The 16,438-nt window shown below is 47.6% G+C and overlaps 1 protein-coding gene across 10 annotated transcripts in view; it reads left to right on the top strand.

Moving 5' to 3' along the window:
- The window catches only part of Sergef (secretion regulating guanine nucleotide exchange factor), a 199,264-nt gene that overhangs the window by 32,677 nt on the left and 150,149 nt on the right, over nucleotides 1-16,438 (top strand). For 7 of the 10 annotated variants that reach the window (XR_004123039.1, XR_004123038.1, XR_004123040.1 and 4 more), the window contains one exon: nucleotides 14,386-14,552. The exons of 2 other annotated variants lie outside the window; for them this stretch is intronic. Coding sequence is in view for 5 of the 8 variants with exons in the window: in XM_031386709.1 (XP_031242569.1) it covers nucleotides 14,386-14,552 (167 nt within the window). In the remaining 3 variants the exon portion in view is untranslated. Of the gene's footprint in view, nucleotides 1-14,385; nucleotides 14,553-15,114; nucleotides 15,998-16,438 lie in introns of those variants that run through there. One more of the 10 variants, XM_031386713.1, reaches the window with a different exon arrangement.

Raw genomic sequence — 16,438 nt, 5'->3', positions numbered from 1 at the left:
CCCCCGTCTTCTCCCATCGATGTCTGTGGTAGATTAAGACCTAGCTCGTGCTGGAGTCCTGGAGCTGTCTCAGGAAGCTCCTGCAGATGTTCTTGCTACCTGCCCTTCGAGGTCCAGTGAGTCTCTCCAGGTGGTGCCCATGCTCTTTAGGTTCTTAACTATTTTCCTGGGTTTGCAAGAAGTCCTGGCAGTGTGTTCCCACCTTCTGGAGACTTTGTGTCCTCAGCCCTGAGCTAACTTTAGTTTTGGTCTGCAAGTGTCCACTCACCCTAAACATTGCGGTAAAGTGAAATTGTGTACTGTCCTGGGAGTCAGGCAGCTGGGCAACCTTGGGCGGGCCACTTCCTCCCAGAGAGCTCAGTCTCCCAGCTGCAGGTGCGTCATCTCTGTTAGAGGCAAAAACCTGGCATTACTTTTTTGTTTTTGTGTTTGGCAATGGATACCCATTGATCTGTGGCCTGGAACAGTGCAAGGTGTGTCTGGTGGCGAAGCAAGAGCCACCTTTAGAGTAGGTACATTCACCCAACGGCCATGCCCAGTGCTTGCCTAAAGCCAAGGGCAGCAGGGTCTGCTTACCACCAGATGGCAGCAGTGGGCAAGCAGACAGTCTTGGGGACAAGGAAGGTGTGTGTGTGTGTGTGGGGGGACAGCATTCAGAGTAAGAATTAGCAAGGTCAGAGCTGAAGGGACCTCAAATCCTTGCTGGTCTTTGCTTATGAGAGAAGCTGAAGTTGGCTCTTTAGCTGGCTGCCCTATGGGAGAGCTGGAGATTGGGATCTGAGCCAGAAACAGGGTGGGGATAGTACAGATGCAGATTTCTTTGGCTGCCTGTATTCCCACCCACCTACACACAACATGGGCAAGACACTCTGTTTTGACCAGTACCTCCCCTCATTAGTTCTCCTTGAGGTCAAGGCTTCTCAAGTAGGCCGAGTTGTAGTTGAAGTTTGGGGCTATCCTTCAGTCCCCAATACCCAAGAGATAGCTAGTTCCAAAATCTTGCTAGAAACATGCTACAGAGAGTAACGCCCGAGGTTGGAGTGGGGGACCAGTGTTTGCCAGGTGCCCATCTGCCCAGTTCCAGTTTGCTCATAGTCTCCTGAGCTAGGATCCCTTGCCCCTGCACTCCAGATGCAGTCCAGGGCTTAGCAGGGTTGAGTGGCCTTTCTAAAATATCACAGTTACTTAAGAAACAACGTGAACCTGTGCGTCCCGCTGTTTGGTCTCACTTCTCCCCATGTTATTTTCCCTCGCTGCGACCTCACTGGGTGTGTAGCAGGTATCTGTCTAGTTTAGGTGGACTAGATGGCTTAGGAATAATAGAACCTTATTTCCCACAGTCCAGAGTCTAGGAAGTGTTATCAAAGTGCTGGCAGTTCCTCTCTGAGTTCATAGGCAGCCATTGCCCCTGATGGGGCTGAGGGGTGAGAACACCGATTGTGTTCATGAAGACCCCACCCTCATGACCTCCCCAGGCCCCACTTCCTAATGCCATCACATCAGGGGCAGGAATCCAGCCTATTTTAGGAGGACGCTGACATTCAGCATCTCATGGTTTCCTAGATCTTAGGGCTGGGAGGATCGAAGCCGAAGATGGTGGAAAGAGAATTGTTGTGGCAAGGCCATTGGCCCTGCTCAGACTCCTCGATGGCCTGGGAAGGGCTCAGAGGTCACTGGCAGAGGCTTGGGAGCCATTCAAGGAAGTCTCCTCTTTCCTGGTGAGGATTGATTTGTTCCAGGAGCTCTCAAAGTGAGCATTAAGTGGCCAGGCTGTAATTTTGTCATCATTTTTAGGTTCTTGATACAGGACACCATGCTTTGCCCTTTCTCGGAGACCTTGCCTGTCCCTCTGGAGCGCTCTGACCAGTGACAGCCAGTTCCCTAAAGTGGTCTCAGTGTGTGCCAAGAGGACAGTGGTCCATTTTGAGGAATCTTAGAGGAATCTGCTCTTCTTCAATCTGAGAATGATTTTTTTACCTTAGGAAGCTCCGAAGGGTGAGCTCCAAGTTCCAATTTGTAGTTGCTGGCACCCAGGACAAGTCATTTAGCCTCTCTGGGCGTGCATTTTTCTCCCTGTAAAATGAGAGCCATGATCATAACTTCTCTGCCCCACAGGGTTGTGCTGTCCACTTATTTGTAGTTTCTGTTTGCATCCCTTCACACACACACACATACACACACACACACACATTTGCATTGGCTGAGGTTGGGCTGGGTGTTCCTAACAGGAGGAAGACTGAGAGCCAGTCTCTACAGTGGGAAGTACACCATGGTGTCCACTGCTTGGTGTAGGCCAGGCAAAGTGGGAAGTCACTGGACACATGCAGGTGTGGTGGAGTGGGTCCTCACGCACTGCTAAAGAGATTTCCATGAGGGACTGGGTGTTTGATAACCAGGAATTGCACAAGGAAGGTCCCTGACTCGCTGGCTCTTATAGGCTCTTCTGCCCAGGCCTCATACTTGCTTTCTGCTTCTGGTTTCAGCCATTGGCTCAGAGTGAGGTGCACTGGACTCTAAGAGTAGCCCTTTCCTCCAAGGGTTGGAGAATTCTTAGTATCCATGGCCCAGGCTAAGACTGCAGTCTTGTAGCTCCCTGGTCACTTAGCAAGCCATCATGTTTCCTTTCATTTTAAACATTTTATTATTATGTGGATGTGTGTGTGTGTGTGTGTGTGTGTGTGTGTGTGTGTGTGTGTCTGTAGGGGGTAGAGAGTAGTGTGTATGTGTGACACATGCAGAAATCAAAAGTCAATTTTCAGGAGTCAGTTCTTTCCTTCTGCAGTATGACTCCCTGGGATTGAACTCATGTCATCAGGCTTGGCAGCAGGTGTTTTTACCCACTGAGCCATCTTGCTGGGGCCTTTGAAGCATCTTAGGGAGTTAAATGATAGGGCTTTTCTCAGTAGCTCTCTGAAGAAATGGGGGTGTGTGAGGAAGAGATCCTCATTTATCAAGTCATTTTGCTAGGATTTACATACATCATCTCTTTAATTCATATGGAAATGTTGTCAGATAAGGGGCCATTCCCATCTGACCTGGGAGGAATGGAAGAGAGGTTCTGAGAAAGCAGCCCCATCCTAGTTACTAGGTCTCATTTTGCTCAGTGTTAAATATGAGGGTCACTATTGTCTTTACAACTGTGAGGGTCAGACAAGATGCTGCATGTGCAAGGGCCTGCATAGTTGCTAGGGAAATGCAACCAGTCAGGAGCCTTTAAACTTCTACTCCCCAGCCATATTCTTACCTTATGTTTCACTTGGGCCTCCCTGCCTGATTGATGGAAAGTTCCGACCTTTTATTTCTTCTCTGCACACCCTGCTTTTCCAGTTGCCACTGTCCAGGGGTGAATTCTGTTTTGTTGTTTATTTATTTATTTGCCATTTTGGTGAAAATACAGAGTTTTGATGCTAGCTCATCTTGGACTGGACCACCAACCAAAGAGTACGCATGGAGGGACCTATGGCTCCAGCCTCGTATGTGGCAGAGGATGGCCTTGATGGACATCAGTGCGAGGAGCAGCCTTTGGTCTTGTGAAGGCTTGATGTCCCAGTGTAGAGATATGCCAGGGAGGGAAGGCGGGAGTGAGTGGGTGAGTGGGTGGGTGGGTGGGTGAGCACCCTCACAGAGGCAGGGCCGGGGAAATGGGATAGGGGTTTCCAGAGGGAGAACTGGAGAGGGGATAACATTTGAGATGTAAATAAGGAAACTATCCAATAAAAGAAAAAAAAAGTAGAGACATAGGGAAAGGATGGCTTGTCCCTGTGTTCTCACAGCTAAAGGACAGCAGAAGCAGGATCAGACCCCAGTAGGCACTGGTCTAGCACCTCTCTACTCCCCACATTGCCCCTTTACAGAGAGGCTTCGAATGCTTTGTCTCCTTTCTGGAGGAAGGATCTAGTTTAATAAACTTCATTATCCCAGTCCCTTATGTAACAATGCTGTTTCCGGGTCCTGGCAGATGGCCCATAGTAACAGGGCCTTGCTGATTTGGTTGGAGCTGAGCCTGTGACAGACAGAAAGGCTACTGAACAGCAGGTGCCTCCCTCAATCCCAGTCCCCAGGCATGGAGAAGTCCACTCTAAAGGGGCCACCACAGCTCTGCTGCTGATGGCTTCTGCTGAGACCAAAGGTGACGGCCAGGTGAAGTAGTCTTAACCAGTGGCCAGATTTTACACAGGCTGCACCCGTGGTTTGGTGGTTCTCGGCAGGTGGGACGCTGCTAAAGGGGGTTCATTCTGGGCCTGAGGGACAAACCGCAGCAGAAAGCAGAGCAGCAGTAGAGTTAGCTGGTTGAGATGAAGCTGTGCTGCCCTACCATGAGCCTCCAGATAAGCCCTGTGATTGTCACACTACCCACCGCCTCCACAGTGGGCCTCGATCCCAGCCTCTCCAAAGCCAAAGTCTTTGAAATGACTGAGACTCCAGGGCTACTAGAGATCCTTAAACACAGTGGGTTCTCAGTGACCCCCCCACTGGTGATGGTCATTGCTGCCCCTGCTGTGGCAAGTCCCCAAGCCACTGACAGTGCAGGGTCCTGAAGTATGGAAATGTGAGAATGTCACACCATCAGTGAGCCTGCTGTTAGGAGTGTACTGCATTTTTACACTCATCTCTCTTAGAGAACCCAGGACAGTTTCTCAGAGCAGGGGTTAGAATAAGGTAAAGAAGCGCCACAGGAAGTCATATCCACAGGGGTCTCACTGTTGCTCATAAATCAGCATCCCAAGGTGGGCTCTTGCCCCTCTCTGCTCTTTCCTTGGTGAGTTTTACCCACTTAAAGAATAGACAGAACCATTATCTTCCCCATAGGAAGATCCTGATTAGGTCTCTCATTTACAGAAAGCTAGCTGCTTCGGGGAAGCTGAGGGTATAGGTACTGTATCTAGGGGAGTTTCTTGAGTTCTCAGAAGTGAGATGCTGGTTTCCTCACACACTGGGTATGCTGTACAATGCTCTCCACCTCTAGCCTGCTTTGTCCTTTGTCCTGGTCTCTGAGGCCTCAGGCTGGTCTGTAGGGAGAGATGTGTGTCCTCCACCAGCTGCTGAAAGTTTTGCTGGCAGACCACCAGCTCCTTTCTGCATGCCCAGGCATGCCTGGGGGCTGCTCCCAGCCTGCACTCTCTCAGTTCCAGCCTTCAGCTGTGGCACCGTGTGTCCCTGTCATTAGTGGAGACAATGGCCTCCCTGGCAGCTGGGCACAGTTCTTGGCTTTTTTTTCTTTCCTTCTCTCTCATTTTTTTTTTTAAACTTCAGAGATGGAAACTGCTGATAAAGTATTTCTAATGAACAAAAACTGAAGGTGATACCCAGGGCTGGGAGTATGCCTAGGTATGGAGAGGAGATCTTGGAAAGGATTAAGGGGAGGGTGTGTGTCTTTCCATTGTTCAGTCTCTGAAGCTCCCAGGTAGCCATTCCTAGGAGATGGACAGTGAGTGGGGAAGCGTGGATCTCATCTCCCTGCTTCCCTGCCAAGAAGTCCAGGAATCTCCTAGGGAATGGACCGAGGGAGGTGGTGGGATCTCGGAGAGACGGAGCTGTAGTTCTCTGAAGGTGTGTATGGACCGTGAGTGCGGGGACTCGGGGCAATTCGGGTCCTTCTCCTCTTAGATCTGCCCTGTTTGACCTTGGGAACACTTTCCTTTCTGGGATGACTGTGTAGGAGTGCTTTGAGGTCCCTTTTTGGTTGTTGATTTGTGAGGCTAGCCTAATGGTAAAGAACTTTGGGCTTTGCCCCCCTGAGCCCTTGAGAATCACAAGCCCATTGCTCTCTATCCTGCTGAGCAGGGCTCTGTTCTCAGTGTGGAATCAGCAAACGTGGACTCCATTCCTGTTTCCCAAAGCCTTTTTCCAGTCTGTCTTCCTAGTTAGTGGGGAGTCCACTGGGGTGTAGCAGACTAGTGTCGTGGTTCTGGCTCTGCCAGAGCAGCCTGTGTCCTCAGAGGATCTTCCGCTTCCTTAGCCCCAGCTTCATTTTCTCTAAAATCCTGCCTTATCACACTGTGTGCCCCCTCCCCCAGCTCGAGCCTCCCACCAGCTTTGTTCAGGGTGTGATTCTTAGCTGCAGAAGCCCTGAGGGTATAGTTTCCTTTCATGTTGGGAGGGAGAGAAGCAAGATTATTTTTTTTTTTAATTACACAGCTAAGATTAGGCAGCAATCTACATTTTAAAGTGTTATTAATAAGAATCTAAAAGTGTTGGAAGAAGCTGTGGTGTTTGAATGTGGAATGAGTTGGGAAACATCCGCAGAGGCACTGGCCATAATCAGGACAATTTCTTAGGGTGCTAAGTGGCTTCCAGGTGTGACCACCAGGCTCATGTCCTGCTGGATCCCCTACTCTTGACCCCCAAGAGTCAGCAAGCCCAAGGACCCAGAAAGGACATCATAAAGCCTGGTGACCTGAGTTTTTCAGAACAGAGCTCATGGGCTTTTTGGTTTCTGAGACTAATAATCACAATGTCTCTAACACATATACTGTGTTTAGACTTTGCTAAGTGTGTTAGTGTTTAGTGCTACCTTTTATCACGGGCCTGCAGGGTAACCAATGCTTCTGTGTAGGTTGGCCAAGGCTTTCAAGTTTAGGGTTCTTCCTTAAAGAAAGGTGGCATTTGAACACTACGGAATGTATACATGTATCAAACATCATATGATACCCTATAAACATTCACGGTGTTTATGTCAGCTAGACAAGCAGTTTTTTTAAAGAAATGAGGAGGAAGAGGGATGGGAGAGAAAGGGAAGGCAGAAAATGTGGTTTGCTGTAGAGAAGCTCAAGCGTGGGGCCAGAAGTTGGGGCTGGTCTGTGTCTTCTCCTGCTGCCTGTTCTCTGTTCCCAATTTATGTCTGAGAGGTTCATTAAACAATTCTCCATATGTGTGTTTTGTGGGCTTACTTGTCTCTCTTCCACTGCAGTGGGAGCTCTATGAGGGAGGGGAATTTGTCTGTGTTCAGAGCAGCCCTTGGGACAGAGTAAGTGTTTATTCTGTGTCAGTGTTCAGGGGCCAAGCCCATCACAGTGGGGAACAGCCTGATGGCTGAAGGGGCTGGGTCTGTACTGTGGGAAGCTTTCAGAGCAGTTACATCTCTGTGGACCAGGAAGCAGAGAGATCTGGCCAAGAGCCAGGCAGTGTTATATCCTCGAGGCCTACATCACAGTGGACTATTTTCTTCAGCTCAGTCCAATCTTCCAAAGTTTCACAACCTCCCAAGATACACAGAGACTAAGTGTTCAAATACACGAGTATTGGGGACACCACACATTCAAACCAGACCAGAAGGCCAGCTACTAAATGAGTTGGGACTGGGGGTTTCTCAGTGGCCTTCCACTGATTTGAAGGTTTGCTCTTGTTTTTGTTTGGGACCGTGTGTGTGTGTGTGTGTGTGTGTGTGTGTGTGTGTGTGTGGCAGTTGGGCCTGCAGCTCAGTCTGGTCCATCATGACTACTGCTAAAGACAGTGGTGAAAACAAACTAGCTACCTCTGTGTTGTGGACTCTGAGCTCTGTCATGTGGGATAAGAATGAAAATTACTCCATAGCCTGGTGTTCTCTGTGCCTCTAGCCCAGCTATGTGTCTTTGGGACCCTAAATAACCAGAGGAAGAGGCTGTATACCTAAATGAACATCGAAGCCAGGGTCAGATGGGCCCATGTGGCCTCTGTAGGACCTTGACTAAGAAAGCTGCCTTTGTTGCCTGGTGACTGAGTCCCATCCTCTTGGTGCTAAGACGGGTGCTGGCTCGGAGTCTAGGATCAAACCTCTTCCTGGGTTTTTATTTTCTCATCTCAAATTTGAGGGTCAGCCTACTCATTGGGTGCTTCTGTGGATTAGGTGTGACAGTCTGTATGGCAAGAGGTGGGTGCCTTCAGAATATTTGCTTTGGTATTACTGATGCTGTCCCACTTGCTAGCTGGGTGATTTTGAGGAGGTCAGGAAACGTGGGCAAATGCTCAGATTGTCATCTTCATTTGATGTAGCCCAGGGAAAAGTCCTGCTTACAGAAAAGCAAAGACCACCCTTACCTGCTAAGTGCTCAGCATGAACTCACTCAAAAGTAAACAGCTAATTACAATCAGAGCATCACAGATAGACAGCGACTTCCTTATAGGCTCGTTCTAGAAGGTCTCGTAACTTCCTGGGTATTTGAATTGAGAAGATGCAGAGAGAGGTTGGGAGGCCTGGCCTCTGCCTGAGCCATGGGATTCCTTTGGCTAATGTGGAGTTCGTATTATCAGTGATGGTCTGTTCCCTATTTATTTTTATTTTTTTAAAGATTTATTTATTTTATGTATATGAGTACACTGTCACTGTCTTCAGACACACCAGAAGAGGGCATCCCATCTTATTACAGATGGTTGTGAGCCACTATGTGGTTGCTGGGAATTGAACTCAGGACTTCTGGAAGAGCAGTCAGTGCTCTTAACTTCTTAGCCATCTCTCCAGGCCTCCCGTTTCCCCCTGCCCCAGTTCCCTTTTTAGATAGACTCTATAAAGAAAATGTGGCTGCTACTTTCACCCATCTTTCTTGTCACTTCAGGACCCACTTCCCTGGAAGAAGTGCCTTTTTCTGAGGAGCACAGTTGTATTGCAGTGCTTCTGGAAGCAGCTACAGCTCATGTTGTGACCAAGGCTGAGACAATGCTAGGGTAGGGTGGGGTGAGGCAGGGTGGGGTGGTGCCAACAGAGCTCTACCACCCCCACCTGTCTGCACAGGGCTCCCCGTCCCTTTTTTTCTTTGCTTTAAGACTGTATCACAATAGGTAGCCATGGCTGGCCTAGAACTCACTATGTAGACCACAGTGGCCTCAGACTCATAGAACTGCCTGCCTCTGCCATCCGAGTGCTGAGATTAAAAGGCATGTACCACTCCATCTGGCCCCCTAACCCTCCAGCTATGTACCTGGTTATCTTTTTCCCTCTTAAGGTCATTGGCTGTTTGATAAAATGTTTGCAAAAGGTCTTAAGACACTTGACTAACGTGACAATGAGATAATTTCTCATGACCTTTATAGCTGAGACCCTTGTTCTTATATCTTTGCACTTTCTTCTACTTTTAATGGCTCCCGCACCCCCTCCTAGGTATGAAATGCTGAAATCTCAGTGTGGTAGTTTCCCTTTCTCCTTTACATACAATGTGGGATCAAGCCCTGACAGTTTTTCTCTTTTCCCTTTTTTTTTTTTTTTTTTTTTTTTTTTTTTTTTGTGCTATGACTTCAACCCCATTGAGGCCCTGGTGTATTTGTTTCTAGGATAGTTTCTTTCTTCTTACTAACGTCTGAGGTTTGAGCCCAGCACCAGGCCCACATCAGTACATCTCTGCCTCCCTCTCAGAGCTGGGTGGAGGACCAAACACTGCAGTCAGCGTGCAGAGGCAATGTGCTTAGCACAGTGCCCAGCGTGCTATAGGTGCTGTGAAGTGTTAGATGCCAAGTGTCACTTCAGGGCACAGGCAGTCCTTTGTCAGAGGGTTGCCATCCCAGAGATTCTTTTCAGAAGGCCCATACCTGCTTAAATCCTGCAGTCTGCCCAGATCTAGTTGCAGCGGCCTTTGCAGTGAGCATGAGGGACCAGGGTATGATGTGAATCTTACCACCTCTTTTCTAACATTTTCTAGTCTTTATCCCTCTCTCTATATGCACATGTATATATGTACATGCATATGCATATGCATACATATGTATTCTATACAGGGTCTCACTCTGTAGCTCAGGCAAGCTTAGAACTCCTTATGTTGCCCACCAAAGCTTGCCTGGACTATTTTTTTTTTTTTTTTTTTTTTTGGTTTTTTTGAGACAGGGTTTCTCTGTGTAGCCTTGGCTGTCCTGAACTCACTCTGTAGACCAGGCTGGCCTCGAACTCAGAAATCCACCTGCCTCTGCCTCCCAAGTGCTGGGATTAAAGGCGTGTGCCACCACCACCCAGCTTTGCCTGGACTTTAAACCAATCCTGGCTGCAATTACAGGTGTCAGCCACTGTCCTGGGCTTATCATGTTTATTTTAAAATAAGGACACATAGCCAGAATTTATAAATGGTGAAACACAAATGTACATTTTAATAAAGTAAGTGAAAGTACATATATTAGCTGGAAAACCTTATCACAGCAAGCAACCGAATTTAGAAACCACTGGGGTGGCAAGAGCCAGGCCCTCACCTGGCCTTTCCTTGTGCCCAGGTGAGCCTGGCAGTCCTGAAGGAGGCAGGACTGCCTCCTGGCACCTCCTTCATGGTCCTGCTCCACGTGGAGCCTGTGGATTTATCTGCATTGCACCTATCACATCCTCTTCATTCTCAAGTTTGTTTCTTACCCACAAGTTTACCTTAGATGGCATTTGTCCCATCACCAGAGGTGTTCCCAGTTCCAGCTTGAATGGTATCCTTCCTGGATGCTCTCTGTGATACTTAATGCCCTCACCGCCCCTGCTGTTTCTTGTGTGCCAAGACTTCATTCAGTGCTGTGGTTCTGTGTCTTTTCCATGTGGATTCTTACATGGCCATACATTTAAACTAGATTTCACTTGCTGACTTCATTTTGAGCTGTTTTGGCATTTCTCACTCATTTATCATTTATCTGTAGACACATAACTATACTTTCTAGATGACATTAATATGTCTATTTTTTAATCACAGTAATGCGTAATTCTTTACTCCACGGAAAAGGTTCATTTCTTAACTGTGATCTAAATCTTCTTGTACTTGACAGCTTAGGGGACACATCTATCTGCTGTGCATTAATGAATTTATTTTGAACGTAGATTATTTTCTTTAACTCCAGGTGACATAAAGTCATAGTCTATGTGTTGAATGCAGCTGGAGTACTGAGTTCTGTGTGGCCTTCTGCTGGATCCTGCTGGAGAGTCACTGTGGGGCATACAGAGCAGGGCACTGCTTCCTCACACGTGGAGGTCACGTTGTTGTAGAGGCCATCGGACTCGGGGGCAGAAGACAGGCAGAGTGTGGTGTGTGTGTGTGTGTGTGTGTGTGTGTGTGTATGTGTGTGCATGTGTTATATGGTGCAGATTCCTCTGGAGGTCAGAAGAGAGCATTAGATCCTTTAGATCTGGATTTATAGGTGGTTGTGAGTGCTAGCCTGATGTGGGTGCTAGGAACCAAGTACTTCTAACCACTGAGCCATCTCTTCCGGCACCATGGTTTAAACCTTGGTCCTATCACCTGCTGTTTGAATTTGATTGAGCTATTTAACTTCTCAAGTCATTTCATTGTCTTAGTAGTCTATGTCACAGCCATAAGGCTTCACTGGGCAAGTGCCTTAGGATGTTGCTTTCTTCCTAGAAGGCTGCTCTTTACTGTCCCTTTAAGAGAAGCATCTGCTCCTTCCTTCCCAAGCCCTGTCTTGTATAGTGTTTTTAGTGTAAACAGACTCACAGGAGGTTGTACTAAGCTTAGGTTTGAGGCTGAAGGCTGAACATCATGTTGAGTTGGCCTGATTTCTGGCCTTGTCTCTTCTAGAATGTCTATGGCTTCCCCAGAGGGTATGAAGATTAATTAGTTAATCTTTGTAAAGTGCCTTGAAGGTGGAAAGAAAGTGCTATGTAAGTAGAATGGCTGAATTGCTATTGGAGATGTAATAATGATGGCACCATAATTTGGCAGTCTTGCCTGTTTCAGACATCAATAATCAATAGCAGAAAGTTCTAAGAGTTTTACTTGATTTGAAAGAAAGGATTCAGTATGTGTTTATGACAACACGGTTCTTTCTGTGGTCCTGCTGATATTCAGTTTGGTACTTCTTCCCAGCTTAGGGATGCTGGAGTCGTTTAAGGAGCAATGGTTGTGGTTGAGGCAGAGAAATGGCTCCGTCAGTAAGGTGCTTGCTATGCACGTGAGGTCCTGAGTTTGATTCCCCAACACACAGAAAGCCAGGCACCATTTTGTGTTCCTGTCATCCCAGTCCTGGGGAGGCAGAGATAGGAGGATACTAGGGGGCTTGCTGGCTAGCCAGTCTAGCCAAATTGGCAAGCTCCAGGTTCAATGGGAGACCCTGACTCAAAAAAAAAAAGCTGGAGTGCAACACATCTTCACATGCATACATGTATATGTGAGCACACACACACACACACACACACACACACACACACACTCGCCATCTTCATATTCAAAACTCACTTGCTAAGGCAGTCTGATTGTGAATTCTAACCAGCTTAGGTAGAGGGACAGTTGGCCAATATCTGCTGTTCTTGTATCCCGGGCACAGACTATTTTCAGTCTAATCCACACGAGTGAGGGAAGAGTGCTTCATGATTATATAGTGATGTGAGCCATAACAGATGCAGTCATGGACTTGAAGAGATGCAGCTTAGCCATGTACCCCTGGGCAGGTCACTTCTCTAAGCTTCTTGTTGAGGAATACAAAGGGGCCATGTTTAGTGTTTTCTGGGAAAGGGTTCACAGGGTCAGCAGTACATGTGCGAGACTCAGCAGAGCTGTAACTGCCGGGTTAGGAAGGGCAGCTGCAGCAAAGGGAAGAGCACACGAGTACACAGGAGCCAGTGCTCTGGGTCCCCCTTTCCCGAGTACCCTGTGGGCTGCACAGCCTTGGCTCCTGTCTTAATTAGTGTTTTATTGCTTTGAAGAGATGCCATGCCTGAGGCCACTCCTAAAAGGGGAAACATTTAATCGGGGCTGGCTTACAGGTTCAGAGGTTTATTTCATTATCATCATGGTGGGAAGCATGGTGGCACACAGGCACATGTAGTGCCAGAGAAGGAGCAGAGAGTTCTACATATGGATCAGCAGACAGCAGGAAGAGAGAGACACTGGGCTTGGCTTGAGCATCTGAAACTCCAAAGCCCACCCCCGGTGACAGATTTCTTCTAACAAGGCCACACCTATTCCAACAAGCCCACACCTCCTAATAGGCCATTCCCTGGTGACCAAGGGTTCAAATATGTGAGCCTGTGAGGGCCATTCCTGTTCAAACCAGCACAGTTGCCTCTCCTAGGAAGCCTGGAAGCTGGATTTCTGTATATCTGCCTCAGTGTCTACCAGCAGGCTGAACCTAGAAATGTATCTCTGCAGAGCCCCATATGTTTATGGTCTTCTGACATTTCCCCCTTCATCCCGGCTGTTTCTTAACTGACATGGGAAGCCATATGTTTCGTGTGGGGCCAGATGAAGCTTTGATACCAAACATAGTAGCTTTGTCTTGGATTTAATATGCATTACTTGGTGTTTTGTTTCTTAAGCAAGAGTTTTTCTTTGTTGAAATAAACACAGATCAAGAATTTACATGGCGCACATGGTTATGCATATTTACTGCAGAGAATCTGTTAATAATCTATGCCTCATCGGATGTTAGAATAATGAAGGCAGTGCTTGGTAGAAGTGAATGGATTTGGCAACATCTCTCTTATCTGGGGAACGAAAGGCCATTGCTCCGTTTCCAAACCTCATTTTCTTCTGTCATCTGCAGCACTGGCTGTCTTCCCACATGGTGCTGGGGAACTGAATGCATCTCTGGCTCCAAACAGCATTTTACAATTTTCCCCACTAGCTCCCTTTCTTCTAGCACACAGCCACACTTGGACTGTCAGGACTGCTCCTTTGGGTAAAGGAGGACTCCTTATGTTACCAGGAGGGCAAACAAGAACCCAGCATAGAGTTGGGAGAAAGCTCTGGGAGATGTGAGGGGTGAAACTTCACTCAGGCTGCAAAGCCTCTGGATTGCATAGGAGGGAGGAGAGTTGAGCCCAGGCATCTGGACGAAGCAGGAGGACAGGGTGGTGGGACTGGGAGAGAGTGGGCGAGTCACCAGCAAGGTTGGCATTTACCCATGATGATGTCATCTCTAGGCAAGAGTGTCATAGACCCGAGACTGTCCTCGGGTCCTGGCTCTGCTCTTCTTGCTTTTTCTTGGGGGAGTCTTTTAGCTTCTCCAAACCTCAAGTCCCACTGTATGAAGACTCATGCTTCTTTTCTTTTTAAAAATTTCTATGTGTGCACACATGCATGTTTGTGAGGGTGTGGGCTCGTGTGTGTGTGTGTGTGTGTGTGTGTGTGGTAGTCACAGAACAGTCTCAGGAGGGCCTTGTCTTCTACCTTGTTTGAGAGAGAGAGTACCTTGTTTACTGCTGTGTATGCCTAGGCTTTAGACTTCTGAGCATTCTCCCGTTTCTGCCTCTTATCTCTCCGTGGGGGGATAGAAATGTGAACTACCTCATCTGGCTCTGCATAAGTTCTGGGGATCTGAACTAAGGTTCTCATAAGGTTACAGGGCAAGGAATCTGAGCCATTCCTCCCTCCCCCTCAAAGCCAATGCTCATGTCCTTCATTGGAACATAACGAAGTAAACAGTCACAATTTTACTAGTCACTGTTGTTGCCCTTGAGGGCACATCTGGAGAACATAACCTTCATTCACATCTTGTTTGCAGAAACTGGCAAGGTGTTTACCTGGGGTCGAGCAGACTATGGTCAGCTAGGGAGGAGGTTGGAGTCTCCTCAAGCTCAGAAGCCTGTAGAGCAGGACTCAGTGCTCACCTTCCAGAGGCCGCAGAACAGTGTGCCTTCACCTCTGCATTGCCTGACGGGAGCAGCGGAGGTAAGTGGCGACTTCCTGCAGATGCAGTGTGCTGCCTTCCCTGTCTCACAGTGAAGTGTTTCCTGAGGGCTTCTTATATACCAGTCTGAGTCATGGTATGTTTATACAGGAGTCTGAAGGGGTCCTCCATCACAAGAAGCTAATGGTTTACCATGATAGAAAAGCTGGCTCTTGGTTACCCACCTGCCTATTAGCCTAAGGCAGACTGTGTAACTCATTTGGGGCAGTTTAGAGGCCAGTATTCCAGATCCACTGGCAGGAGTGAAAGCTTGAACTCAGTTGGTGGAAAGATTGACTTGGGTTTTGAGAATGGCATGGCTTTGAGGTGTGCCGTGAGGGATGGATGGGACGGAAGCATTTGGACTTCCAGGAGCGTAACAACCTGAACAGAGTCATACTGGGTGAAGATGTGCGGAAAACATATGGGGGCTGCTAACAGTTAAATTGGCCAGGGCATGGAGCCCTCATGAGGTAATAACGTGGGGATGTGGGGGCTGTAACCCAATCTAGAAGGCGTTTAATAATGAGCTAAGTATTCTGCACCTCTGTTTATATTTTCCAGTGAAGAAAACATTGTGGCCCACTTGCTTATTCAAGTCCCCGTGGTTCTCTGAAATGACCTGAAGTTCTCCGTTTAAGGCAGGAGTCTTAATTTCTCCAGGGTGTATGTTTCTGTCACTGAATTTTACTTCACTGAGTTTTTTTGTTTGTTCTTAAAGAAAGGCTAGGGCTTTTAGAAGAACGGATGTCAGGAGCCATGTCTCTGAGCTAGAGTTAGTTTAATGAAGGAATTCAGTCTTCATTCAAAGTCTGTCAGAAAAATTAATAAGCTTGTGAGACTTCTGTAATTAGCAAGAGGCTAATTACAACCCTCTCCACACCTGGAGGGCTTCCCTTCCCCAGGGCCACCTGGCTACCTCCTTCCCTGAATGTAGGATGTCTGTTTCCATTTCCTGTCCTAACCGTCATTCTCCCGAGTCCTTCCTCTGTGCCACAAAGGCAGTATGTACACAACAATGATAATAAGCCTGCTTCTAACCTCCTACCCCAACTAAAGTCTATTCTTTTTGCATATGCAGGAGCTCATACTTGTAAAAGGTCAGAGGTAGTGTTTGTGATTTGTTTCAGCCTTTGTTTATCACAAGTGCTGTTTTATTTCCTCTTGGCCTTAAAATGAACATGCAAAATGACTGCAGAGAGCCAGCGAGATGGCTCTGCAGGTAAAGAAGCCTGCCACCAAGCCTGTTGACCTGAGTTTTATCCCTGGAACCAACAGAATGGAAGGAGAGAAGCGACTCCCTTAAGCTGTCCTCCAGCTTCCATCATGTGCTCTGACATGCATATTTTTACTTTATTTATTTATTTATTTATTTATATCACTGCTACTGAACTAAGCAGCGAGAGCCTGTCCATCTGCTTCTTTTAGACTCTTGGCGATGGGTTCAAGGGCAGCAGCCATGAGTGTCTTTATGATGTCTTCTGCATTCCTCTTGGTTCCGTTTGGCTCTGCTAATGCACGATTGAAAGAACGGAGTATTAATCTCTTCTGTGTAGTGAGTTCAGTTGCAGAGAGCCTAATGTATAATTGTGTAATAGTGTAATTGTCTTTAGCATTCCCGTCCTCTCTGTGTCATTTGAAACTTTGGATGGCATAGTAGCAGAGGCACAAGAGCCTCATCCATTGCTCTGTTTGGCTCTGTCGGCAGGATGTGGGTCATACTCCTAAGGTAGCCTTTGCACATTACATGGGGTGGTGGTGAGGGTAGCATGCACAGTTCTCTTGGGCAGTGGGGATTTAGTAACAGTTGGTTACATTGTCTTCTGCAAGAAGCATCCAATGACCTGTGTTGGCCCAGCATGTCACACTGCTGCAGACACAGACAGTA

The sequence above is a fragment of the Mastomys coucha genome, unplaced genomic scaffold (genome assembly GCF_008632895.1).
Source record: "Mastomys coucha isolate ucsf_1 unplaced genomic scaffold, UCSF_Mcou_1 pScaffold21, whole genome shotgun sequence".
NCBI lineage: Eukaryota > Metazoa > Chordata > Mammalia > Rodentia > Muridae > Mastomys > Mastomys coucha.
Note: the sequence above shows the minus strand (reverse complement) of the source record. Positions and strands in the feature narration are given on the sequence as shown.